General features: G+C 37.0%; 1 protein-coding gene across 7 annotated transcripts in view; it reads left to right on the forward strand.

The window, feature by feature from the left end:
* USP34 (ubiquitin specific peptidase 34) overlaps positions 1–27,293 on the forward strand; it is a 291,125-nt gene that overhangs the window by 235,324 nt on the left and 28,508 nt on the right. For all 7 annotated transcript variants that reach the window (XR_004054451.1, XR_004054449.1, XM_030921651.1 and 4 more), the window contains exons 54-68: positions 4,589–4,653; positions 4,739–4,814; positions 4,903–4,950; positions 5,071–5,136; positions 8,725–8,805; positions 11,961–12,046; positions 12,599–12,767; positions 12,871–12,945; positions 14,261–14,412; positions 18,278–18,326; positions 18,410–18,514; positions 18,911–18,955; positions 19,967–20,071; positions 21,102–21,249; positions 26,494–27,128. Coding sequence is in view for 5 of the 7 variants with exons in the window: in XM_030921651.1 (XP_030777511.1) it covers positions 4,589–4,653; positions 4,739–4,814; positions 4,903–4,950; positions 5,071–5,136; positions 8,725–8,805; positions 11,961–12,046; positions 12,599–12,767; positions 12,871–12,945; positions 14,261–14,412; positions 18,278–18,326; positions 18,410–18,514; positions 18,911–18,955; positions 19,967–20,071; positions 21,102–21,249; positions 26,494–27,128 (1,905 nt within the window). In the remaining 2 variants the exon portion in view is untranslated. The remainder of the gene's footprint in view (positions 1–4,588; positions 4,654–4,738; positions 4,815–4,902; positions 4,951–5,070; positions 5,137–8,724; positions 8,806–11,960; positions 12,047–12,598; positions 12,768–12,870; positions 12,946–14,260; positions 14,413–18,277; positions 18,327–18,409; positions 18,515–18,910; positions 18,956–19,966; positions 20,072–21,101; positions 21,250–26,493; positions 27,129–27,293) is intronic.

A 27,293-nucleotide genomic window follows, 5' to 3' on the forward strand; every position in this document is an offset into this window, starting at 1 on the left:
ACCCTGTCTCTACTAAAAATACAAAAATTAGCTGGGTGTGGTGGTGGGCGCCTGTAATCCCAGCTACTTGGGAGGCTGAGGCAGAGATAATTGCTTGAACCCGGGAGTCGGAGGTTGCAGTGAATGGAGATCGCACCACTGCACTTCAGCCTGGGTGACAGTAAGACTCCATCTCAGAAACAACAACAAAAAATAGGCAAAAAGGTTGAGGGAATCAGAATGACTTAACAATTTGTGAGGTTAGATAATGTTTTGCTTCTTAGATTGGATGATGGGTTTGTAAGTGTTCCTTCTGTTGTGCCTCATGATATAGACATGCCCTCAAGCATGCCTTGTAATTGAAATGCTGTTAAAATGTATTTTACACCCGGGGGCAATGGTTTACGCCTATAATCCCAGCATTTTAGGAGGCTCAGACGGGTGGATCACCTGAGGTCAGGAGTTCGAGACCAACCTGGCCAACATGGCAAAACCGCAGCTCTACTAAAAAATAGAAAGATTAGCTGGGCGTGTTGGTGGTTGCCTGTAATCCCAGCTACTCAGGAGGCCTAGGGGAGAGAATCCCTTGAACCTGAGAGGTGGAGGTTACAGTGAGCCGAGATAACACCACTGCATTTCAGCCTGGGGAAAAGAGCAAAACTTTGTCTCAAAAAAAAAAAAAAAAAAATAGGGCTGGGCGCGGTACCTCATGCCTGTAATCCCAGCACTTTGGGAGACTGAGGCGGGTGGATCACGAGGTCAGGAGATCGAGACCATCCTGGCTAACATGGTGAAACCCCGTCTCTACTAAAAATACAAAAAATTACCTGGGTGTAGTGGCGGGCGCCTGTAGTCCCAGATACTCCGGAGGCTGAGGCAGGACAATGGCGTGAACCCCGGAGGTGGAGCTTGAAGTGAGCCGAGATCGTGCCGCTGCACTCCAGCCTGGGCGACAGAATGAGACTGTCTCAAAAAAAGTATTTTACATATGAAGGAATAAAAACGTGTTCATTTGTAGTTATGAGGCTTTCTTCATTTCATAATATAGTAGGTAGTAATAGTACATTGTTGAATACATAGCTCAGTGTGTATTGTGTTGGTGTTAGGAATTCAGTCAGCCAAAAACACAAAAAAGTAAATCTTCTCCAGAATGCATGCCTGATTAAATTGTATGTATTCATCTAGACAATTCAGCTTTTACTGTCTGGAAAACAAAAATTTTTTTTTTGTAATATTGCGATCAAGTCTTAAAACTGGGTATTGTTCTGAAATGCTTTTAACTAGTGTCTTGCATGCACATGTGTTAATGGTAAAAAAACCAGGAATATTGTCTTTTTTAAATTCCTTGAATTGAATTTAGCAGCTGAATTAGGTGGTATTCATTATAAATGGCTTCATTAGATTTGAAGCTACTAAACTTACCTATTTGTATAAAAATTACCTCAACCGTCATTATAACCACAATTAATTATAATCATTTTTTGTGCAAAGCTTTTTGCCCTAAAGATATTTAGAAAAATCTAGACCTTGCTTTATATAAGTACCCGACAGTATTTAATGACAGTTAACGCCACTTGTGAAGTAAAATGAAATTTTAAATAAAACCTTTACAATGATGATGTATTTTGTTTGTTTACATCAGTGGTTCTCAAACTTCTGTGTGTATGTGTGAGTGACAAGGGTCCTCATTTAAAGTGAGGAAGCTTAATCATTTCTGGCTTTTGATTTAAGGTGAAAGATGTGTGACTCCTCATTTTACTTGATACAGAGAGGCCATTGTAGGGTTGTTAATTGACTTAATTCCAGTATTGTCTCAGGGAATGTGGAGGCCTAAGGAGAGGGAGAAAGTGAACAGCTAGTCGGTGGAGCAGTCAGAACACACACAACTTGTATTAAGTGTGCCGTCTTATATCGGTGTAGTTCGTGGTACCCTGAAACAATCACAATAGTAACCTCAAAAAATCACACTGATGATAGATCACCATAATATGATATAATATATAATACAATATAATACATAATATAATAATATATAATGATGAAAATGTTTGAAATATTTCAGGAATTACCAAAATGTGACAAAGTGAGGACATGCTAGTAAAAAAAATGGTGCCAATAGACTTGCTTGATTGCAAGGCTGCCACAGCCCTTCAGTTTGTTGAAAAATACAGCATCAGCAAAGTGCAGTAAAGTGAAGCACAATAAAATGAGATATGCCTGTACATTAGAAAATTCCTCATTGCAGACCTAAGCCAACATTTTTTTCTGTAATTGTTCCAGCTTACTATTTTTAAATGAGTGTGCCTACATGTTTTCATAAAATTAAATTTAAAATGTAAAATACTGTGTACATGAACATTAATATGATTCTAGATATAAACCAGAATGTGGTTCTTTAGATTTGTACATTTAAAGCATAGCTATTAATCCCAAAAGATAACATAAAACATTTTAGAAGCATAAAAGAGATTAAGCACACTAGTTATAAATTGTAGTGATTCTTACAGATAATATAAGGTAAGAGTTTTCAGAAAGTGTAGTTGATAGGGTTTGCTAGAGAAGGGTCAGGAAATACTTTGGGAAGTTAACCTTAAACTGAAACTTGAAAGTTAGAGAAGAGGTAATCATGTGAAGAATGCTCGGGGCCAGGCAAAGAGAACATTATGTACAAATTGCCTAGGAAGGACAGAGCTTATTGGCATGTTTCAGAAGCCAAAAGATGACCTATATGGCTGTGATGGTAGTTCAAGGAAAAGTGGCCCAAGATGAGGATGGACAGTTATGTAGAAAATAGCTAGGGTAAGGATGGGTGCAGTGGTTCACACCTGTAATCCCAGCACTTTGGGAGGCTGAGGCAGTTGGTTCACCTGAGGTCAGGAGTTCGAGACCAGCCTGGCCACCATCATGAAACCCCCTCTCTACTAAAAATACAAAAATTCACTGGGTGTGGTGGTAGGCACCTGTAATCCCAGCTACTTGGAAGGCTGAAGCAAGAGAATCGCTTGAACCTGGAGGTGGAGATTGCAGTGAGCCGAGATCGCACCATTGTACTCCAGCCTGGGCAACAAGAATGAAATTCTGTCTCAAAAAAAGAAAAAGAAAAGAAAAAAGAAAACAGCTAGGGTGGCTGGGCAGAGTGGGCAGGATGAGATTACCCCTGTAATCTCAGCACTTTGGGAAGTAGGTGGATTGCTTGACCCCAGGAGTTCAAGACCAGCCTGGGCAACATGGTAAAACCCCATCTCTACCAAAAAAAAAAAAAAAGTATATATATATTAGCTGGGCATGGTGGCACACACCTGTGGTCCCAGCTACTCAGGAGGCTGAGGTGGGAGGATCACTTGAGGCCAGGGAGGTCAAGGCTGCAGTAAGCTATCATGCTGCTGCACTCCAGCCCAGGTGACAGAGTGAGACCCTGTCTCCAAAGAAAAAAATAAATAAAAAAATAAAATCCACGAAAAATAGCTATACACATACATAGATACAATATAAAAAGTACTATCAAACAGGTGAATGTTTCTGTAAAACAAAAATAGAGCAGAACTGAAAACACTTATATGGTAGAAACCACAGTATTACCTGCCTTTAGGTTCAGGAGATCATGTTGACCAGTAGTTAGGCCCTAATGGGATTGAGGGAACAAAAATTGTGACACAGAATCTACAACTGAGCTCATGGCTGGAATCCAGAGTTTAGAATGGGGCTCCCTTGTTATAAAAACTACTGAATGAGATGGGCAGAATGCTATCAGACTCCACCTGATACAGAGTCTGATACAGGGGCTACAGCTTAATAGAACGTTTTTGTGCCTGGAAATGCTCAAGAACTCTGAAGCAGGCTATTCACTGATTAAACTGTGATTTCCCAAATATCACTATAGAACAGGAACCCTATTAGTTTCTAAATTAGTGTAGTGGACTGGGGAGGCAGAGATAGTTGAAAATCTTCAATGGAAGATTAAAGATAAGGTTGGGACTTTCAGCTCAAAATGAACCTATCGACCAAAATTCCAAAATAAAATCAGAAGTATAGCCCTACAAAAGACAGCTAGTAATACCAGTAGTCAGAACATCTAGATAAAAATAGTTTTATGGAACTGACAAAAGCATAAGGCCTATTTAAGGTATTCAGAGGGTTGAAGACAAAAACAGCAGCGTGATCCTACAGTACTAATGTGAGAAATAATTTTTAATGATTTTTATAAACAAATCACATCTGATTTGGGTCTGCCAACCAGAATTAAGTATTGTACCAACTTTTAAATGTAAACCTTTCTTTTATAACCTTATCAGAATGTAACATGACTTATATTTTATTCATTTATATACTTGCTCTTCAGATAGGATTTCAGAATTCTTGCAGCATTTTAATAAATACAATAAAAACCTCACAGTTGCTTGAGGTAGCCAGATAAGTATTAATAATTACAAAATATTAGTAGCAACCATTTATATGAGTATACTTGGGGAAAAAATCAAAATGAACTTTAAGTGCATGTATTTTATTTTGCGGTTTTTTAGAGGAGATTTTTGTCTAATAAAAGTACTAGTAAAAGGTAATGAAGTAAACTGCTTTATCATATATCTAATGTTAACATTTTTGTTTTCAGTGGATTTGGCATGATAACATGCAGTTTCTTCAAGACAAAAACATTTTTGAACATACGTATTTTGGGTAAGTTTGGTAAATTTCATAGATATTTTACACGTTTTTAAAAAATCTTATGTGTGAATTTTAAATGATTATTTTTAAATTCTAGATTTATGTGGCAATTGTGTAGTTGTATTCCCAGTACATTACCAGATCCTAAAGCTGTGTCCCTAATGACAGCAAAGGTAATAAATATATGAACTTTAAATAATTCTGTCAAAATTTACTACTTTAAAATGATTGAAGCTTTTTTTGCTGTATCTTTTCTTACAGTTAAGCACTTCCTTTGTCCTTGAGACATTTATTCATTCTAAAGAAAAGGTATGTGTTTTATACTATGGATTTTTTTTGTCATTTATGTTTTTATCAGGTATCTTTTGGTTTTTGTTATTGTTTGCTCAGAAGTTCATAAACTTTGACTGACTTCTTTTTCTTTTCTAGCCCACAATGCTTCAGTGGATTGAACTGTTGACCAAACAGTTTAATAATAGTCAGGCAGCTTGTGAGGTAAGGTGGTAATTCAACAACTAATGCATAGCTTAAGATTCTTTTTTTTCCCCCTCTTATCTAAGATGCTATAGGAAAGTTGTTTTATCTATCACAGAGAGCCAAATGTAAGTCATTCCGAAAATCATTTAGCTGAGAAACTTATAATTTAATATATCACATCCATTACACTGATTAAATAATTGATTATTAAGTCACTTAAAAATTCGTGTTTTGGCCAGATGTGGTGGCTCATGCCTGTAACCCCAGCACCTTGGAAGGCTGAGGCGGGCAGATTACGAGATCAAGAGATCAAGACCATCTTGGCCAACATGGTGAAACCCTGTCTCTACTAAAAATAGAAAAAATAGCAGGGTAGGGTAACGCATGCCTGTCGTCCCAGCACCTGGGGAGGCAGAGGCAGGAGAATCACTTGAACCTGGGAGGCGGAGGTTGCAGTGAGCTGAGGTTGTGCCACTGCACTCCAGCCTGATGACAGAGCGAGACTCTGTCTCAAAAAGAAAAAAAAAAAAATTGGTTTTTTTTCCCCTTCATCTAACAGAAGGAAAAAATATGTATAGAAAATTCCAGGCCGGGCGCGGTGGCTCAAGCCTGTAATCCCAGCACTTTGGGAGGCCAAGACGGGCGGATCACGAGGTCAGGAGATCGAGACCATCCTGGCTAACACGGTGAAACCCCGTCTCTACTAAAAAAAAAAATAAAAAAAACTAGCCGGGCGTGGTGACGGGCGCCTGTAGTCCCAGCTACTCGGGAGGCTGAGGCAGGAGAATAGCGGGAACCCGGGAGGTGGAGCTTGCAGTGAGCTGAGATCCGGCCACTGCACTCCAGCCTGGGCGACAGAGCGAGACTCTGTCTCAAAAAAAAAAAAAAAAAAAGAAAATTCCAGACTTTTCCAAATATTTCTTAACTACTTTTGTTTTTACAGCCTTATTAAGGTATAAATGACAAAAATTTTATATATTCAAGGTATACAGAATGATTTGTACATTGATACAATGTATACTTCACAAGGTACATGGTGAAGTGATTACCACATTCAAATTAATTAACACATTTGCCACCACATAGTTATGTGTATGTGTGAGTGGTGAGGACACAAGATCTCCCTTAGCAAATTTCAAGTAAACTATGCAAAAATTTTTATATCTTTTTTTAGTCAGTTTTGTCTCAAAACAATACAATATTACAACTAGTGTCATGATGCTGTACATAAGATCCCCAGAATTTATTTAAAATGGAAACTTGGGATCAGGCACGGTGGCTCACGCCTGTAATCCCAGTACTTTGGGAGGCCAAGGCAGGCGGATCACTTGAGGTCAGGAGTTTGAGACCAGCCCAGCCCACAGCGAAACCACGTCTCTACTAAAAATAAAAAAAAAGTAACTGGTCATGGTGGTGTACACTTGTAATCCCAACTACTGGGGAGCCTGAGGCAGGAGAATCGCTTGAACCCTGGAGGCGAAGGTGCAGTGAGCTGAGATCACGCCACTGCATTCCAGCCTGAGCGACAGAGTGAGACTGTCTCAATTTAACAAAATAAAAATAAAAAACCTGAAACTTTGTACTCTTTGGCCAACCTCATCTTCCTATTTCTTCCATCCCTCTCTTAACTACTTTTGTGTGTTGTTAGGAAATGCTTACCATCATCTGTCACTTCCTCTTTCCCCACTCTCTCCGCCAAAAAAAAATTCACCTATCCACCTATCTCAGTAGATCAGTTTATGCCCGGTTTTAGCTCCCCATCCCCCATTTTAAGAGATGCATCCCTAAGGATAACCCACTCACAGGTAATGACAACTTAATCATATTGCCATCTTAATTTTTAGATTAGCAACCAAAGAGTTGTAAACTCCATAGGAATGCAAGTGTTACAAATTAACAGAAGTGGGAAATAGCAGTCTAGTATATAATTGATGAATTATATTTAAAGGTTTTTTGCATATTTAGAAGTTAATCTAATTATACCTTGTAGAAATAGAGTAAGGGAATCTATTCCTCAGAAATTTCAAATACAAAAGTGTAACTTTTTGAAACTTTGTAATGAGAATTTGGAAACATGGACAGAAGTAGAAAGGGACCATAAACTGTCACATGCCTGTTCCTCAGCTTCAATAAATAATAATATTCTTTCATTCTTGTTTCATCTATCCCCTGTTCTTTTTTTCCCCATAATGGAAGAATTTTAAAGGAGATGTAAATATATTATGCATCCATAAACACCCAGTATATATTTCTAACATAAGAAAACTTTAAAAACATATGCAACCAGTAATATTAGAAGTGATTTCTCATCTTTATAACTTTTTTTACCCCCAGAGAGGGTGTTGTTCTGTCACCCAGGCTGTTGAATGCAGTGGTGCACAATCATAGCTCACTGCAACCTCAAAATCCTGGGCTTGAGCAATCCTCCTCCCTCAGCCTCCCGAGTAGCTGGAACCACAGGCACACACCAACACACTCAGCTAATTTTTTTCTTTTTTTATAGAGATGGAGTCTCTTTTTGCCCAGCTGGTCTCAAACTCCAAGCTTCAAGCCATCCTCCTGCCTCTGCCTCCCAAATTGCTGAGATTACAGGCATGAGCCATTACACCTGGCCAGAAGTGATTTATTCTTGTCATCTAATACCCATCCTATGTTCAGTTTTCTTTATCTCAAAAAAAAAATGTTCATTTGATTGGTTTAAAAGAGTGGTTCAAACAAGTTCCACATTTTGCATTCATCTGTCTCTTAAGTCTTCCTTAATCTGTAAAAGTTACTTTTTTTCTCCATGCCATTTTTTGTCATTTGTGCTTTAGGATTTCCCTCCTGCTTTCTTTGACTAATTGCATTTTCCTGGTGGTGGTTAACATGTTCCTCTGTTTCCTTCTCCTCTCATGGCTGTTTGATAGATCCAGAGTTTCTCCAGTGCTAATTAGATCATAATTTGTTTTTAAACAGAAAGAAAATGAATCATGCTTATATCATATATTATTAATAGGAGGCCAGGTGTGGTGGCTCACGCCTATAATACCAGCACTCTGAGAGGCCAAGGTGGCTGGATCACCTGAGGTCAGGAGTTCGAGACCAGCCTGGCCAACATAGTGAAACCCCATTTCTACTAAAAATACAAAAATAAGCCGGGCACGGTGGTGTGTGCCTGTAATCTCAGCTACTCGGGAGGAGAATCACTTGAACCTGGGAGGCAGAGGTTTTAGTGAGCCGAGATCGTGCCACTGCAGTCCAGCCTGGGCAATGGAGCAAGATCTGTCTCTGTCTCTCTCTCTTTCTCTCTCTCTTTCTCTCTCTATTTATTTCAATTAAGGAGTAAAGATTCTGTAGTGTGACATTTATGAGGGCTAAGAGAATGATATTTCATTTTATTATGATAAAGGACACACTGTAATATAAATGGCATTCCATGGAGTTGGGTAATGATGTAACCCTTATTAAGATTTTTAGAGTTTGGACTTTTATAACAATTAGAGAAACTTTTCTGGTAAGAACTTAAAAGAATTAAAACACTGACTATAAATAAAATTCTTATGTGACTGTTAGCCCATGTAACAAATATTTATTGAATGTTAAAGTCATGCTGTGTTATTTTTACAGTGGTTTTTAGATCGCATGGCTGATGACGACTGGTGGCCAATGCAGATACTAATTAAGTGCCCTAATCAGATTGTGAGACAGGTAAGAAAAAATGCGTTTGAAAAAATTATTTGGAAAAGAAGTTACTTTCAATTTAATTATTCTAAATTTGCTTATTAGTGTGTCTTAACCTAATATTGATAATAGTATGAAAAGATCTACCTCCTATTATAAAAGTCATTTTGTTGTTGGTTTCACCAGGCTCTTTTAACATCAGCTCTCTAATAAGGTGATTAAAATTATGCACATTTCCTGGATATAGGAAGATTGACTGTAACTTCCTACTTTTATTATTAGATCCTGCTCTTTATTATTAGATGCTTTATGAGTTGTACTGATTGTTTTAAAATCCTTAGACATTCTAACCATGGTGTAGAGTACTATAGTGACCTCGAAAGCTAATGAGAAGACTGTAACTTACTTCTGTGATTGGGTCTGAACTGTCATACGAAACAGTTTGTTTTCTTAAATTGTTGGGTACAGGCCGGGCGCGGTGGCTCAAGCCTGTAATCCCAGCACTTTGGGAGGCCGAGACGGGCGGATCACAAGGTCAGGAGATTGAGACCATCCTGGCTAACACGGTGAAACCCCGTCTCTACTAAAAAATACAAAAAAACTAGCCGGACGAGGTGGCGGGCGCCTGTGGTCCCAGCTACTTGGGAGGCTGAGGCAGGAGAATGGCGTGAACCCGGGAGGCGGAGCTTGCAGTGAGCTGAGATCCGGCCACTGCACTCCAGCCTGGGCGACAGAGCGAGACTCCATCTCAAAAAAAAAAAAAAAAAAAAAAATGTTAGGTACAATAGACAATGAAATGTAAATATTACTTTATAGACACTTTTGACAAAATCAAAAACTTTATGCCACTTTCCTGTTACTATTGAGATAGATATGCGTGTGTGTATATATAAAATATACATCATATATAACATATATGTATACATGTGTTATATATAATGTATATTATATATAATGTGTGTTATATATAATGTATATTTTATGTATATATATATAGGATTTGTTTTTTTAGAGGATTTTGCTCTGTTTCAAGCAGTACTCTTGCCTCAGCAGCTAGGACTACAGGCACACACCACCACACCTGGCTGATTTTGTTTTGTTTTTAGACAGGCTCTTGCTCTGTCACCCTGGCTGTAGTGCCGTGGTGCTACATGACTCACTGCAGCTTCCACCTCCTGGGCTCAGCAGTTCTCTCACCTCAGCCTCCTGAGTAGCTCGAACTACAGGCACACACCACCACACCTAGCTAATTTTTGTATTTTTTTTGTGGAGAGAGTGTGTCTCCCCTGTTGCCTAGGCTGGTCTCAAATTCCTGGGCTGAGGCAATCTTCCCACCTTAGCCTCTCAGAGTTCTGGGATTATACTTGTGAGCCACTGAGCCTGGCTTAAGATACAATTCTTACACCATAAAATTCACCCACACCTTTCAAAATGTAAAATATAGTGGTTTTTAGTATAGTCACAAAGTTGTGCAACCATCACTACTACCTAATTTTGGAACATTTGTCACCCCCACCCCCCACCAAAAAAAAAAAACCCTATACCCATTAGCAATCAGTTCCTATTTTATGCTGTCCTTTCTCCTCAGTCCGTGACAACTACTAGTCTACTTTCTATCTTTATAGATTTGCCTGTTTTGACCATTTCATGTTAATGGAATGATACAGTATTAGTCTTTTGTGACTTACTGCTGTGGTTTAACAATCTTTTACTATTTATTCATGTTATAGCATGTATCCATATTACATTTTCTTTTTTTGCCCAATATTTTGTCAAATGTATATACCCCACATTTTGTATATCTGTTCATCAGCGGAACATTTGAGATGTGTCTACTTTTTGGCTATTTTTAATAATGCTATTAGGAACTTTTAGTACAAGTTTTTGTTTGGACATATATTGTCACTTCTTTGTATACATTTTTAGAACTGGTAAACTTTTTTGTTTTTGTGTTTTGTGTTTTTTTTTGAGACGGAGTTTCACTCTTGTGGCCCAGGCTGGAGTGCAATGCCATGGTCTCAGCTCACTGCAACTTCTGCCTCCAGGGTTCAAGTGATTCTCCTGCCTCAGCTTTCCGAGTAGCTGGGATTACAGGCGCGCACCACCGTGCCCAGCTAATTTTTTGTATTTTTAGTAAACAGGATTTCACCTTTTTGGCCAGGCTGGTCTCAAACTCCTGACCTTAGGTGATCTGCCTGCCTTGGCCTCCCAAAGTGCTGTTATTACAGCCACCGCACCAGCGGTAAACTGGTGTTTTTTGGTTAGTTGGTTGGTTGTTGTTGGTTTTGAGATGGAGTCTTGCGCTGTCACCCAGGTTGGAGTACAATGGCATGATCACGTCTCACTGCAACCTCCACCTCCTGGATTCACACAGTTCTCCCTGCCTCAGCCTCCTGAGTAGCTGAGATTACAGATGCCCACCGCCACACCCAGCTAATTTTTGTATCTTTAGTACAAATGGAGTTTCACCATGTTGGCTAGGCTGGTCTCGAACTCCTGACCTCAGGTGGTCCACCCACCACAGCCTCCCAAAGTGCTGGGATTATAGGCTTCAGCCACCGTGCCCAGCTGGTAAACTGTTTTTTTTATAGTGACTACAGTGTTTGATGTTCTTGCCAGTGATACATAAGAGTTCCAATTTCACCGTAATCTTTAGCAGATAATACTGTCTTTTTTATTTCAGCTATCCTAGAAGGCATGAAGTGGTATCTTATTGTGGTTTTGGTATGCATTTTCCTAAAAATTGTTACGTATTTTTTCATGTGATTGTGGTTCACTTGTGTATCTTTAAAGAATCTTCACATTTCCTTCTCCTAGCTGCTGACCCCATGATGAGCAGCTGCCCTTCCCCATTCCACTCTTCTTAAGGAATTGGATACTAGATTTTCTTTTCTCTGTATCTCCACTAGCTAAAAGGATTTTTTGAAACTTTGTTTTTGATCATCTGTATTACTGAGACATAACAGTTTGTTGAGTTTTTTTCTCTTTATCATAAAACTGATTTTTTTATGCTAACTTTGCCGTATTTCCTTAGTCCATTGTTGAGACTCCAGAAAAGCTCCAGAATACCAAGATAATCTTGTGCAAAGTATAAATGGGTGGCAGAGAATTTTGAATCAAGTTAATTTTTCAAATCTTTGTTACCTGATAAGTTGGCTCTTGTTTTATCTTTATCTTCACAGATGTTTCAGCGTTTGTGTATCCATGTGATTCAGAGGCTGAGACCTGTGCATGCTCATCTCTATTTGCAGCCAGGAATGGAAGATGGGTAAGAAGTACTTTTTGAACGTGTGTGTGTGTGTGTGTGTGTGTGTGTGTGTGTGTGTGTGTGTGGTGTTTTTTTTGTTTTGTTTTTTTAAAGAGATAGGGTTTCTTCATGTTGCCCAGGCTGGTCTCAAACTCGTAGGTTCAAATGATCTGCCCGCCTCCTCCTCCCAGATTGCTAGGATTACAGGCGTGAGCCACCTTTCTTGGCCCTAATTAAGTTTCTTGACGACCTGCCTATAGAGTATTTTTTAAAATCCACACTGAAATATTTGTTCTGTTTAAAAATAATCTGTAATAATACATTCAAGAAGGTAAAACTATTTTGTTTAAATTTTGCATCTGCAAAATCCTCTACAAACTACATTATGGCTTAGTCTTTTTGTTTGCATTGATTTAGCCAGTCATAGTAATTGGAGTCTAGCTACTTATATTATTGCAGTTGATATTCATTATCTCAAAGATAGAGAAATTCAGAGTTTAAAAAATATTTTTTCTCTCGAACAATATTTCCAGGCCTCATACATTCTCTAAGATCTATTTAATTGTCTTTTAGGTCAGATGATATGGATGCCTCAGTTGAAGATATTGGCGGTCGTTCATGTGTCACTCGCTTTGTGAGAACCCTATTATTAATTATGGAACATGGTGTAAAACCTCATAGTAAACATCTTACAGAGTATTTTGCCTTCCTTTACGAATTTGCAAAAATGGGTGAAGAAGAGGTGAGGCTATATCTTGTCTATTTTTTGGATTATCTACCTTTTTTCAGTATTTGCAACTTAATTACTTTTATTTTACATTTTTAAATTTTGTTTGTTTGTTTAGAGCCAATTTTTGCTTTCATTGCAAGCTATATCTACAATGGTACATTTTTACATGGGAACAAAAGGACCTGAAAATGTAAGTACAATTCTATTATACATCAGGAATTAGAGGCCATGGTTTTCATAGTTTGCATTGTGCGAAGTCCTGAGATGTTAGAACCCTTTTTAAAATCCCTTCTGGAAACTGATGTTAGATAATGTGAAGGGTCTAAGATTGGTTGATGTTTTTAATGTAACTTGAATGGATATAGCAAGAAAGAAACAACTAGGTAATGAAGTTCATTGGTCATGTCTGGAACAAAGCAAATAAACTGAGGCAAAGTGGTCACCTACTTAGGGGTCTTATTAACAGTGAATTGTTTTTGTGAACATTTTGGTGGTCACATTTTTAAGTTCTTTGCTATTAAGTTTATGAGAGTCTTTCCAAAATTTAAGTAGCTGGTCTATTAATAATACTAAAGTATTACATCGGTTTTGTGTTGTTCATAACAAATGCATTGGATTGTATGATCTACTTGCACTCTTATTTAGTCCTTTTCTTAACCATAAGAGATAAGTACCCTTTATAACTCCATTTAACAGATGAGACAGTTGAGACTTAGAGAAGTTAATTTGTAATGCTTCACAGAATATACACTAGTAGATCATAAAATCTTTCAAGTCTCTGCCTGTAAAAGCCCAAGTGAATGTCTCTTTGAAATACCTACTATTTGGATTATCAGGAAACTGTAAATAAGAATTTCTTATTTTGTATAACTGGCATTTTTATTAAATAGGAAATATTGTTTTATCATACTTGTAATTTTTATCCTGATTTGTCTTCCAATGAGCTTGCTTATAAGAAAAAAGTTATTCAAGGATTTATAGGTAAGGTAAGTAGTCAGTGTTGAGATTTTTTTTTTTTTTTTTTTTTTTGAGATGGAGTCTCACTCTGTCACCGGGGCTGGAGTGCAGTGGTGCTATCTCGGCTCATTGCAACCTCTGCCTCCTGTGTTCAGGCAATTCTCCTGCCTCAGCCTCCCGAGTAGCTGGGATTCTAAGCGTGTGCCACCACGGCTGGCTAATTTTTGTATTTTTAGTAGAAACGGAATTTCACCATGTCGGCCAGACTGGTGTGGAACTCCTGACCGCAAATGATCCACCCGCCTCAGCCTCCCAAAGTGCTGGGATTACATGAGCCACCGTGCATGGCAGAAAATTGTTATTCTTCACAGTTCTGGCAATTTAATCTAAGATTGTCTTGAATGTGGTTTAGAGTCTTTTACATTAGATTTAGCTCTTCGTGCAGTTGTTTTTCATGTTACAAGCTCCTGCCACCATCTACACTGTTAAATTCTCAAAATGATATTAAAACTACTACCATATTAAAATTGAATTTTATTCCAACTTAGCCTCAAGTTGAAGTGTTATCAGAGGAAGAAGGGGAAGAAGAAGAGGAGGAAGAAGATATCCTCTCTCTGGCAGAAGAAAAATACAGGCCAGCTGCCCTTGAAAAGATGATAGCTTTAGTTGCTCTTTTGGTTGAACAGTCTCGATCAGAAAGGTGAAATGTTTCGAATTTAAAATGTTTAAAGCATGTTTGGTTTTATTATTTTTACATATTGTTTACCACTAGCTTTTCCACTAGCTTTTTATTATATATGTTTAATTATGTAATTGTTATGCACTAGCTTTTATTATATAATTCTTTTTAAATAATACTACTATTCATCAACTTTTGTGGCATAAGAATTTCAGTTTTTTTCTACCAAACTTTTGCTTTATCTCTGAGTCATGTTAGAAATAGTCATTGAAAAAATATACAGTAAAATATCTAGCAAAATAGAGCGTGCATTCGTTCTTTAACCTAGCAGCTTCATTTCTAGGAATCTGTGTCCAAAATACAGAAAGATGTATATGCAAATCTGTTTATTGAAACCATGCTTCTGATAGTAAAATACTAGAATCAGCTGAATGTACATCAAAAGGGAACTAGTTGATAAAACAGCATCCGTTCAAAAGAGTACTCTATAGCTGAAAAAGGAAATATGGAATTTATCTGTACTACCACAAATAAATCTTTAGGATCTATTACTAGTAAAAAAAAAAAAAAAAAAAAAAAAGGTGGGAAAACATGTATATGGTATCGTATTTTTTCAGGGAATACTATGATGACAGAGAGAGAGAGAAAGAGAGTGTGTGTGTGTGTGTGTGTGTGTGTGTGTGTGTGTGTACACAACCAAACCTCATTATTTGTGGATTTCCTATTTGCAAATTCACTCATTTGCTAAAATGCATTTGTAATGCCAAAATTGGCACTCGGGGAGCTTTTGCAGTCATTCACAGACTTGTGCATATGCAGAGTGGCAAAATACTTGAGTTGCCTGACATGCCTTTCTAGGTAAGGTCAAAGAAGGCAACAATTTGCCTTTTTGTTTCAGTTTCCATATTGTAAACAAATGTACTTTTCATGGTGTATGCTGTGAAAATTTTTCATATATTTGTATTTTTTGTTCATGATTTTACTCTTTAAAATGGCCCTCAACCAGGTGCAGTGGCACGCGCCTGTAGTCCCAACTACTTGGGAGGATGAGGTGGATTTTGAGGCTGCAGTACGCTACTTTGGAACCTGTGAATAGCCATTACAGTCTAGTTTGGGCAATATAGGAAGATCCATCTGTAAAAATAAATAAATAAATAAATACATAAATACATAAATACATAAATAAAATGGCCCTCAAGTGTAGTGCTGAAGTGCTCTCTAGTGTTCTTAAGCTCAAGAAGGCTGTGATATGACTTACAGGGAAAATATATATGTTAGATATGTTTCATTCATATGAGTTTTAATACTATAGACAGTGAGTTAAACATTAATGAATCAACAATATATACTAAATAAGGTATCTTTAAACAGAAACACTCATAAAACAAGGTAATTGTATTGATTGATTGACAGAAATATTGCCAGAGGCTCACAGAAATTTAATTGTGTATTTTCCCTAGTAGCGATAATTTGGTATTTGCTAATTCAGTATTTGCCACACTTTACAGAACACAACTACCTCAAATACAAGAATTGACTACAATCAAAAACTTTTTTTTTTTAATGGTTTCCAGTGCATAGAGGAAGAAAAACAGGGTGGAGGGGGGCGGAAATGGATTCTTGACAGATTTAACTTTGGAATCATACAAATGTATAATTATAAATAAGTGAATAAGAAGTAATCTGTAAAAATCAAAAGCAGAGTGAAATAAATGAACCTAACTATATATTAAATAGGTAAATTTCTAGTGGGATGTATAGGAAGGACAAAGAGAATTGCAAAATTTTCCTAAACTGTAATAGTAATTACATTGTTTGTAATAAAAGTATTATTCTGAAAATATTAATGTATATTACAGGATGAAGCAAATAAGTAACTTTTAATGTCATTGGAAATAATGTATATTACAGGATGAAGCAAATAAGTAACTTTTAATGTCATTGGAAACCAAGATTTTCAGCAAAAGAAAGATAAAAATATAGGGTTTTGCATAACTTAATTTAAAACTAAATTTGAATTGGAAATATCAGTAGCAGTTTATGGTGTATTTGCAAACAGAAAATCTATTACAGAAAATGTTTTATCTACCACTGTTTTCTGAAAAGACCTGGAAACCCTGTACAACCCAGAATCAGTGAGTACCCTTGGCATCTAGGGTATAGTCTCTAGGTTTCACTTCCCACTGAAAGAATTGGGGTTCCTTGGAAAAACGACCAGTTCCAGTTCTTGGGAAAGAAATGAATGGGAAGCTTGGAATGTCTTGTCATTTTGGAAAGCAAGGAGGCAGTCTTAAGACTACTGAGGTCATGGTAAAGAAACTCAAGAGCCAACTTACGGAGGTTTCTACTGGTCATAGATTGGACAGCTTTGAGCATCGATAATAACTACAGTGGACTGTGAATCAAATCAAAGATTTTTAAATGCATGAGTTCATAATAATACCTAAAAAGAAATTTTTTTTAGTTTACTGGCAACTTTTGGAGTATACTAGGAAATCAAATCTTTATTTTTGAAACTGATAAATAATGGAAACAGTATCAAGCATTTATTCTACTTGAAAGTATACTTCATGGCAGCCAAATGGTGATTGAGGGGAAGTTTGTGTTCTTATATGTATTCAAGCTAATTAACGAGCAAGGACAATTGGAATTAGAATATCACTGTTTTGGAATCCCAGATGAAATAAAGGATCTAGGCAGTTATCATCATTGACAGAAAACCTTGCAGAAAGACTAACCCTTCCTTGTGTGCCTTCTACAAGATACTATTAATTAAAAAGTCAAACTTAGATCTCATGAAGTCTGGATCTGACTACCAGTTTATAGAAAATGCAGGGACAGAGTAACATGTTAAGACAGCACCATAAGGGTACAATCAGCAAAGTATAAATGTGAGAGAAACTACAGGACAAATGACCTTCAGCAGATAAATTGCAAACACAAAGCTGGTGGGGAAACCAATAGATTGAAATATTTAAGAGACATTTCAACTAATTATGGCAAAAGACTTTATTTGAATCCTGATTCAAACAAGTTAATTTTTAAAATGTTTTTAGAAACTTCAGGAAATGTGTACATTGGATATTATATGATAGTGCGGAATTATTCATTTAGGCATGAATAATGGTACTGTGGTTATGTTTTTGAAACCTATCTGTTAAAGATACTCTGATTTATGGATTAAATGATAAAATACCCAGAGTTTGCTTCAGAATAATTCATATTGAGTGGATGGGGGTTCAAATGAAACAAGACTGGCTATGATTTTGGTAAATTTGAAGCTGACTGATGGAATACTTGTGCTATTCTATTTTTTAATATAGCTGAAATTTTTATAAGTTATAAAAGAAATACACAATCTAGGTGTAGTGGCTTGTGCCTGAATCCTGGTTACGTAGGAAGATCCCCTGAGCCTAGTAATTCGAGGCTGCAGTGAGCTGCGATCACATCACTGCACTCCTGCCTGGGCAACAGAAGTAGACTCCATCTCTAAAAAGAAGGAAAGGAAAAAAGGAAGAAATATACAGTAATTTTAAACTGGGAGATGAAATGCTAATTTCTAGAAGTCCATTTGGTTTTGAAGGGTCTCATGTCCAAAAAAAAAAAAAAGTAAGTAAAATAAGACCCATCCTACTGTTTTATATACTAAAATAGTAAGTTAATTAAATGAAAATGAAGTACCTTTGGGCTTTCATTTACCAATCCTGGAATGTTGAAAAATTGCCTAAAAGACATTTAACAAGCAAGTGTAGCTAGCAAAAAATCATTTTATGATGGCAGGTTGGTACAGTTACAATTGAATCAACAATTTTTGATACATGTTGTAAATCGCTGTAAAGTAATACAGAAGGAAGAAAAACTTATTTCCACTAATATTTTCTTTCAGGCATTTGACATTATCACAGACTGACATGGCAGCATTAACAGGAGGAAAGGTAGTACATTCTCTAATATTAGACAATTTGATCATCACAAAAATAATAACAGTTCTTAAATGAACAACTTTTGCTTTTGACAGGGATTTCCCTTCTTGTTTCAACATATTCGTGATGGCATCAATATAAGACAAACTTGTAATCTGATTTTCAGCCTGTGTCGATACAATAATCGACTTGCAGAACATGTAAGTGCTAAGGAACAGTCTTAAAGATTTTTGGAAATTTTTAAAAAGATTACTCTGAAATCTGGCCGGGTGCGGTGGCTCATGCCTGTAATCCCAGCACTTTGGGAGGCCAAGGCGGGAGGATCGCTTGAGCCTAGGAGTTTGAGACCAGCCTAGGCAACATAGTGAGAACCCGTCTCTACACAAAATAGAAAAAGCTAGCCGGGTGTAGTGGCACATGCCTGTAGTCCCAGCTACTCGGAGGCTGAGGCAGGAGGATCGCTTGAGCCTGAGAAGTCGAGGCTGCAGTGAGCTGTGATCTCGCCACTGCATCCCAGCCTGGGCGACAGAGCGAAACCCTGTCTCAAAAACAAAACAGAACAAGAATATCCTGAAATCCTCCTCTTTCTGTTTTAGATTGTATCTATGCTTTTCACATCAATAGCAAAGTTGACTCCTGAGGTATGTAAACATTTGTTAATTTATGTTTTTAAAACAATTTTCAGCACTGCTAATGCTTTCAAATGAGCCTAATTGTCCTTGAGAACAAATTTATCAGGGTTTCTCCCATAATATAATAACCTATTTTTAAGTGTATAATGTGAATAAAATGAACTACTAGTCATGTCTTATTACAAATATAATTTTCTCAACTAAATGTAAATATGTGTGTAGAATCATTGTATCAGAGTGCCACCTGGATGCCAGGCTTTAAAGTTGTTTGATTTGGAGCATATATCGTAATTGTGCCCAAAGAAAAAGTAGAGCAACCAAGACTCAGCATATGTGTAAATGTATATAGAAAATAGAATACAGTGTTATATAAAAGTATTTTCGTAAAATGGAAATGTTATAACTATTTTAACAATCGATGTCAGACGTTACCATAAATTACCCCTAAGGTTGTTATAGGAAGCTTTTAATCTAAATTTTTCAGTAGAACACAGTTGTCTCATTAACAATTTATTTTTGGGGTTGGGGACATGTTGCTTAAAGGATACACATTTTCATGAATAAGTTCCAGAGATCTGTTTTGCAGTGTGGTGACAATAGTTAATTATACTTGAAAATCATTGAGTAGATTTTAAGTGTTCTGACAAAAAATAAGAGTGTGAGGTAATGCATATGTGATTAGCTTGATTTTGCCATTCTACCATGTATACATATTCCAAAACGTTGTATATCATAAATATTTAGTGTTTGTCAATTTAGAGAATATTTTTCTAATTATCTTTTTCAAAATACACTTGACATCCAGAAAAATCTATTGCACGTGGTTCCCAGTTGACTTTGTATCCCCTCGCTGATCCTGCTGCTTTATGGTAGTTCAGGTTCACGTGCAGAAGTACTGGCTGAGCTCTTCTCCCCTAACACAGATTTAAATGTAGTGTGTAGTAGAATATATGTTTCTTTTCTGCTGAAAGAGATGGGTTCAGATTGATCTAAATACACAGTCATATATGTGTTTTACAGGCAGCCAATCCTTTCTTTAAGTTGTTGACTATGCTAATGGAGTTTGCTGGTGGACCTCCAGGGATGCCTCCCTTTGCATCTTATATTCTGCAGAGGATATGGGAGGTAAGTCTTGCAGCAGGTGTTTTCAATGTTTATTTCCCTGAGGATTTTATTTTTATAATATAGTCACTACCATTTTAAGTACCAGTTTCTTATTACCCCAAGATGGTTTTAGTAAGTCACAGGTTTGGGGAAGAAAAGAGTTCTTAGCTAGTCTCCTATTGTATTAAAGACATTCTTGTAGCGTTATAAACAGCTTTAGCCTATTTGAAGTTTTCATTCCCCTACCCTCCAAAGTTCCATAAAGCAACTAGAAGTCCTAGAAATACAAACCAAGTGTTTTCAAGAATTGACAGAAATAGTAGAGGAAGCACCAACCACCTTTTTTCTTAGAGTTATGGCTGAGGTCACAACATTTCTCCTTGTTTGAGTATTGGAAAAGCTCAAGACCAGGAGACAGCAAATCTTTTCCTGAAAGGGTCAGAGAACAAATATTTTAGACTTTGTGTGCCATACAGTGTCTATTGAAACTACTCAACTTTGCTGTGGTAGCATATAAGCAATCATGGACAAGAAATGAGTGGGTATGGCTGTGTTTCAATAAAACAACAAAAATGGGCAGCCACAGAATTTGACCTACTGGCCATAGTTTGCCAACCCCTACTCTAGATTCCTAGGATTCCCCTTTCTCATGAAAAAACTCTCCACAGCAGTATAGCGAGCTTCTTGTATTCTCACTTAGTACCAGGTTGGGCATGTAATCAGAAAAAGATGAGAAACCTTAGAGAAATAAAAATACTTTTAAATAAATTTCCAAATTTAGCAAGACCTAGAAGTCTGGAGTTCTCATATTTGTCTTATGGTTCTTGGTTATTTTAAATTTATTTTGTAAACCAGTGACATTTTTCTGAACACTTCTGTTGACAAAAGTAGTTTTTAAAATGGGAAAAAAATAGGGTGAAACCTTTTTAGTCTCTAATTGTCAAAAAATACTTTAGCTTTAAGTGTTTAATAGTATATACAAAAAGTAAGTAAAAAAAGTAATTGCTCATTCAGTTGGCCTTATATTCTGTTCTTGTCATGTTATTTGTAGGTGATTGAATACAATCCTTCTCAGTGTCTAGATTGGTTGGCCGTGCAGACACCCCGAAATAAACTGGCACACAGCTGGGTCCTACAGAATATGGAAAACTGGGTCGAGCGGTTTCTTTTGGCTCACAATTATCCTAGAGTCAGGACTTGTAAGTCAAATATTCAGAATTTCATAAGCCATTTATTTATTGTTCAAAGTTATGTTTCTTTTGTTTTTAGACAACTACATGCCCATTGTTATATAACGCAGAATTTTTGGAGATGTTATTTCCTTGTTTTTTGTTTGTTTTAAGGATAGGAAACCATGTTATTTCTTGGGTAACATCATCACTACTATCATTTTTGTTTCCTTGCTTGATAAGAGTGATAAGGCATGATCAGCATTAATGAAGGGAGTAAAAGCTTAGAAAATTCTGTCTCAAAAATAACTTTTGAGAAGGTTAAGGATAAAAAGATAATAAAGACATAAGCTGAGAAAAAATATTGGCTGAAATCATGAGAGTTATATAAACACTTTAAGTTGTACACAAGCCAGTAAAAAAGATCTTAGGTAGACAAATATCAGAAACAATTCACAAAATAGAAAGTTGCTTGGAAATAAACATAGAAGATGTTATTTTGATAGTTCAAAACATGAAAATCTAATTTTTAAATTTCTTATAATTATTATAAACTTTTCTATTTGCTGAGAAGGTCTTACAGTCAGTGATACTTAAGTAGCAATAAAAACATCTGGAATCCAGATGTTGGATTCTTTTTTTGTTTGTTTTTGAGACAGTTTCACTCTGTTGCTCAGGCTGGAGTGCAGTGGTTCAATCTCAGCACACTGCAACTTCTGCCTTTTGGGTTCAACTGATTCATGTTAGCCTCCTGAGTAGCTGAGATAACAGGTGCACCCCACCACACTCAGCTAATTTTTGTATTTTTAGTAGAGACAGAGTTTCACCATGTTGGCCAGGCTGGTCTGGAACTCCTGACCTCAAGTGATCCGCCCACCTCTGTCTCCCAAAGTGTTGGGATTACAGGTGTGAGCCACCGCACCTGGCCCAGATGTTGGATTCTGAACACCATTCTCCAGTAAAAGAATTCACAGCTCCTAGGATAAATCACTGATTTTAGGGCTAGGGCAGGGAATATACAAGATGAGTGTGGAATATTCTATAGTGCCAGACAGTGAAAGTACTCAAAAATCAAAATGGTGGGGGTATGTCAAAGAAACACAGAGCTAACCTGAAAAGAACTCCCAGTGGCCAAAGCTGGAACAATTTGAGTAACAAAATAAATTATGTAGCACTGGATTATAACCCCAAGGATAAAATAAATATTCATGAGTCCATACTTAGTAGAAATAAATGATTGAATAAATAAATGGAGAAGAAACAAATCTCCCATACAAAAGAATTCCATATAATTTATGTACACATCTCCCCAGGAGGTGGAGCTTAATTCCTCACTCCTTGAGTATGAGCTTAGTGACTTTCTTCCAAGGAGTGGGGTGTGGGGGAAGTAACTTTACATTGAAGAAACTTTACAGATAAAACTCAGCCGGGTGATAAAGGTTAACATCATTGTTGATTGATGAGGTTGATAGTATGTACCCTTGATATGGCGTGATGGCAAAAGGCACTTCATCTCTTGTGGTCTTCCTTCCAAAAACCCATAACGTGAATCTAACCGTGACACACATCAGACAAACTCAGATTGAGGGACATTCTATGAAATACCTGACCAATATTCCTTGAAACTGTAAAGGTCATTAGAAACAAGGAAAATCTAAGAAACTGTCACAGCCAAGAGGAAGTTAAGGAGACATAATGACTAGCTGTAATGTATACTAGATGGGATCCTGGAACAAAAAAAGGACATTAGGGCAAAACAAGTGAAATCTAAAGTTGAGAGTTTGGTTAGTAGTAATGTACTTGTGTTAGTTCCTTAGTCACAACAAACGTACCATCATAAAATGTTAACTATGGGGAAAACTAGGTAAGGGGGGTGTATCGAAATGGTTCTGCTTATTTTAAAATAGAAGGTTCATTTGAGAGAAGCACCTTTCAGTGGAGTGAACACATAAGGATTGGCATGGGCACTCTGCTCATGGGCCTTTTTTTTTTCCTGCAAGTTTAGTTAACTCTGCCTTAATAGGATCTTTGTAAGAGCACACAGCCAAGAGCTATGTGAGAGCTGTGTGCTCTTACAGAGATGTGTGCTGGTTGGCATTCATGTCTTGACCACTGACCATAAAACCAAAAAAAAAAAAAATACTACCTTAAACCCCCAAAAAGGTTTTTCAGCCAGCTACTATGCCTAATACTGATGACAGTGCTGAGGAAATGGCATTCTTGTACACTGCAGTGGCATTGTTTAATATTACCCTTATGAAAGACAATTTAACAGATCTTTACCAAGGTTCTTAAAAATTGTATGCCCTTTTATTTATTTATTTTTATTTTCTTACTTTTTTTTTTTTTTCGGGATGGAGTCTTGCTCTGTAACCCAGGCTGGAGTGTAGTGGCGCAATCTCGGCTCACTGCAACCTCTGCCTCCCGGGTTCAAGCGATTCTCCTGCCTCAGCCTTCTGAGTACCTGGGATTACAGGCACCCACCACCTTGCCTGGCTAATTTTTTTGTATTTTTAATAGAGTCGGGGTTTCACCATATTGGTCAGGCTGGTCACAAACTCCTGACCTCGTGATCCGCCCACCTCGGCCTCCCAAAGTGCTGGATTATAGGCGTGAGCCACTGTGCCCAGCCAGTGTGTCCTTTTAATCTCAGTAATACTATTTTAGGGATATTAGTGTAAAGTATATGGATGCCCAACAGCATGATTTATAGTAGTGAAAAATTTTAAACTGTTCAGTTGGGAAACATTGTTATAATGCATCATTTTAAAATTATGATATGTGAAGACTATGTAGTAATATGAAAAAGTGCTTGTGCTGTAGCTTGATAAGAGTCCAAATATTTGAATAGAATTAGTATAACTTAGAATAAGAATTAAAATAACGTGTATAAAAGCTTCATAGAAATACTTCTAAATACAACAAAATAAGTGAGAACTTTTAATATAGAGAAAAGAAGAAAAATGAGACGTCAGTGTCTTAGAGTTGCCATATAGACATGGAAGTAGACTTAACGTTTTTTGTAACATACAGCTATATCCAGGGACTCTTAAGTTAGAGGAAGGCAGTTAACCAAATGGCAAGATGGCCTTTTCTTCCAAATTAACCCTCCTATCTGTTCTTAAAGAAAAACATAATTTTAAAGTTGTATTTTTTCTGTAGCAGAATTTCCCTTTTATTTAAAAGCAAGTAGCTTTTATAGGAAAAGAAGAGGTGGTTAGGTATATGATAAAGCAAAGTAAAATGTTAATTGTAGAATCTCAGTGGTAGGTCTTGGTCTTAGTAGAGTTCTTTCCAACCTTATAATGTGTCCAAAAAATTGTCCCAATGAAATGTTGAAGTGAAAGTATATAACTCAAACCAACCAAATGACATTTTTTTTTTTTTTTTGAGATGGAGTCTTGTCCCATCGCCCAGGCTGGGATGTGGTGCTGCGATCTCAGCTCACTGCAGCCTCCACCTCCAGAGTTCAAGTGATTCTTGTGCCTCAGCCTCCTGAGTAGCTGGGATTACAGGCACTCACCACCACGCCCAGCTAATTTTTGTATTCTTAGTAGAGATCCGGTTTCACCATGTTGGCCAGGCTGATCTTGAACCCCTGACCTCAGATAATCTGCCCGCCTCAGCCTCCCAAAGTGCCGGGATTACAGGCATGAGACACCGCACCCAGCCAAATGACTTTTTTAAATCATAAATTACTTTTTCTCAATTGCAGTTTTATGCAAAAAATGATCAGGGTGATACCTACATGCCAGGTTTTTATATTTGTTAAAAAACTGAGCCTTAAAAATTCTGACTAAGAAGACTAGTATATAGGTAAAGAAATACCTAGAAAGTTATGCACACAGTTTAATTTGGAAATAAATTTGTAAGATAAACTAAAATTAATTTTAGAAACCCTAACTTTGTTTGCTTTGACAGTACAATGGAAATTAACAAATTATCGTTAGAATAGGGGAAGACAAGTAATGGTTGTACTGAAAAGAACTCAAACTCAGACATTCGAGAATCTTGAGGAGGTTCCGTAGCGAATGGTAGGAGCATTAACCTGTGAATCTGATAGGCTGGATTTGAATCCCAGCTCTGCCACTAGCTGTGTAAGCTGAGATAGCCCCATCGTTGTAAGCCTGAGTAAAAGTGGGGATAATAAACACAATGCCTAACACATAAAGTTATGGTGTCCAATAGTATACATTCAGTAAAGGTTTACAATTCTTATTATAGTTATTACTATTATTGTTTTACCATTATCGTTATCATCATCATTGTTTCTCAAGGCAAAACCTAGGCTCCACCTCTTTATCTGTGTGACTTTGGTCTTTGCTTCTCCAAGATTCGGATTTTCCAGAGCACTGTTAACTCCATCCAGGGTGATTGTGAGGATTAAATGAGAAGTTTATACAGCACCTAGGTCAATGCTTTGTTGATAGTAACTGCTTTTACAGGTTAACGCAACTAATAAGTCATTAACCCCTCAGCATTATAACATAGGCTTAGTAAGTTTAACACCCAGTTCCTTCCTTGGGTGTAAGTTTAGCCTTAAAAGATTTTTAAAGATTTTCCAAAGTTAATGTTCTATAATTAGCCTATATGTAATCAAATAGGACTTTTATGTGTATCTCATTCTTTCTTTATAACTTAAGTGTATATTATCTGGTTACAGTTCAACACCCAATTATTTCCTTTGGTGTAAGGTTAGCCTTAGAAGACTTTTAAAGATTTTCCATAATGTTCTATAATGAGCATATATGTAATCTTATATATGAACTTTTATGTATATCTATTTCTGTCTTTATAACTTAAGTACATTTTACCATATCTGTAAGTTATTACAAAGTAATTTATCATTGTTTTTCAATTAAGAAGAAAACTAAGACTGTAGAATATTAAATGGTTTGACCTTCTCAGGCACCTTCTGGTAGATCTTCTGACTACAAATGCTGAGTTCCCTCTGTTAAATCATACTACTTCCTGAGAAGAAATAAAAGATAAAGTGGGAAAATTCTGCATCTTAGGCAAGCTAAAGAAAAGTGGTTTAAAAATTATTCCCACTTCAAAAATAACAATGGCAGAATAGAAGGTATCTATTTTTATCACCCCTTGGGATCTTTTTGTGGGGCCAAGGGGAAAGCAGAAAGATACTAAAAGAGATGTTCGTGTCCCTTTTTATTCATTTGAATTATTAAAGGGAGCAGTGGCTTTGTGATTAATGACTGCTATTCAGTCTATTTTATATCTTACAAGGATCTGACAGTTTTGTTTTACATTTTGTAGCTGCAGCTTATCTTCTGGTGTCCCTTATACCAAGCAATTCATTCCGTCAGATGTTCCGGTCAACAAGGTCTTTGCACATCCCAACCCGGGACCTTCCACTCAGTCCAGACACAACAGTAGTCCTACATCAGGTCTACAACGTGCTCCTTGGTTTGCTCTCAAGAGCCAAACTTTATGTTGATGCTGCTGTTCATGGCACTACAAAGCTAGTGCCCTATTTTAGCTTTATGACTTACTGTTTAATTTCCAAAACTGAGAAGCTGATGTTTTCCACATATTTCATGGATTTGTGGAACCTTTTCCAGCCTAAACTCTCTGAGCCAGCAATAGCTACAAATCACAATAAACAGGCTTTGCTTTCATTTTGGTACAATGTCTGTGCTGACTGTCCAGAGAATATCCGCCTTATTGTTCAGAACCCAGTGGTAACCAAGAACATTGCCTTCAATTACATCCTTGCTGACCATGATGATCAGGATGTGGTGCTTTTTAACCGTGGGATGCTGCCTGCCTACTATGGCATTCTGAGGCTCTGCTGTGAGCAGTCTCCTGCATTCACACGACAACTGGCTTCTCACCAGAACATCCAGTGGGCCTTTAAGAATCTTACACCACATGCCAGCCAATACCCTGGAGTGAGTAAAATTGATACTCTTTTATCTGTATCCTCAAATAGATTGGAAATACCTGTTTTTTCCCTTGTGGGAAGTGGTGGCAGAATATAGAATCATCTCACCATTCCTTCTTAAGAACTTAATGTATATTTGTTTTCTTAAATACATATATAAAATGCTATGTTG

The sequence above is a fragment of the Rhinopithecus roxellana genome, chromosome 17, assembly GCF_007565055.1.
Source record: "Rhinopithecus roxellana isolate Shanxi Qingling chromosome 17, ASM756505v1, whole genome shotgun sequence".
Lineage (NCBI taxonomy): Eukaryota > Metazoa > Chordata > Mammalia > Primates > Cercopithecidae > Rhinopithecus > Rhinopithecus roxellana.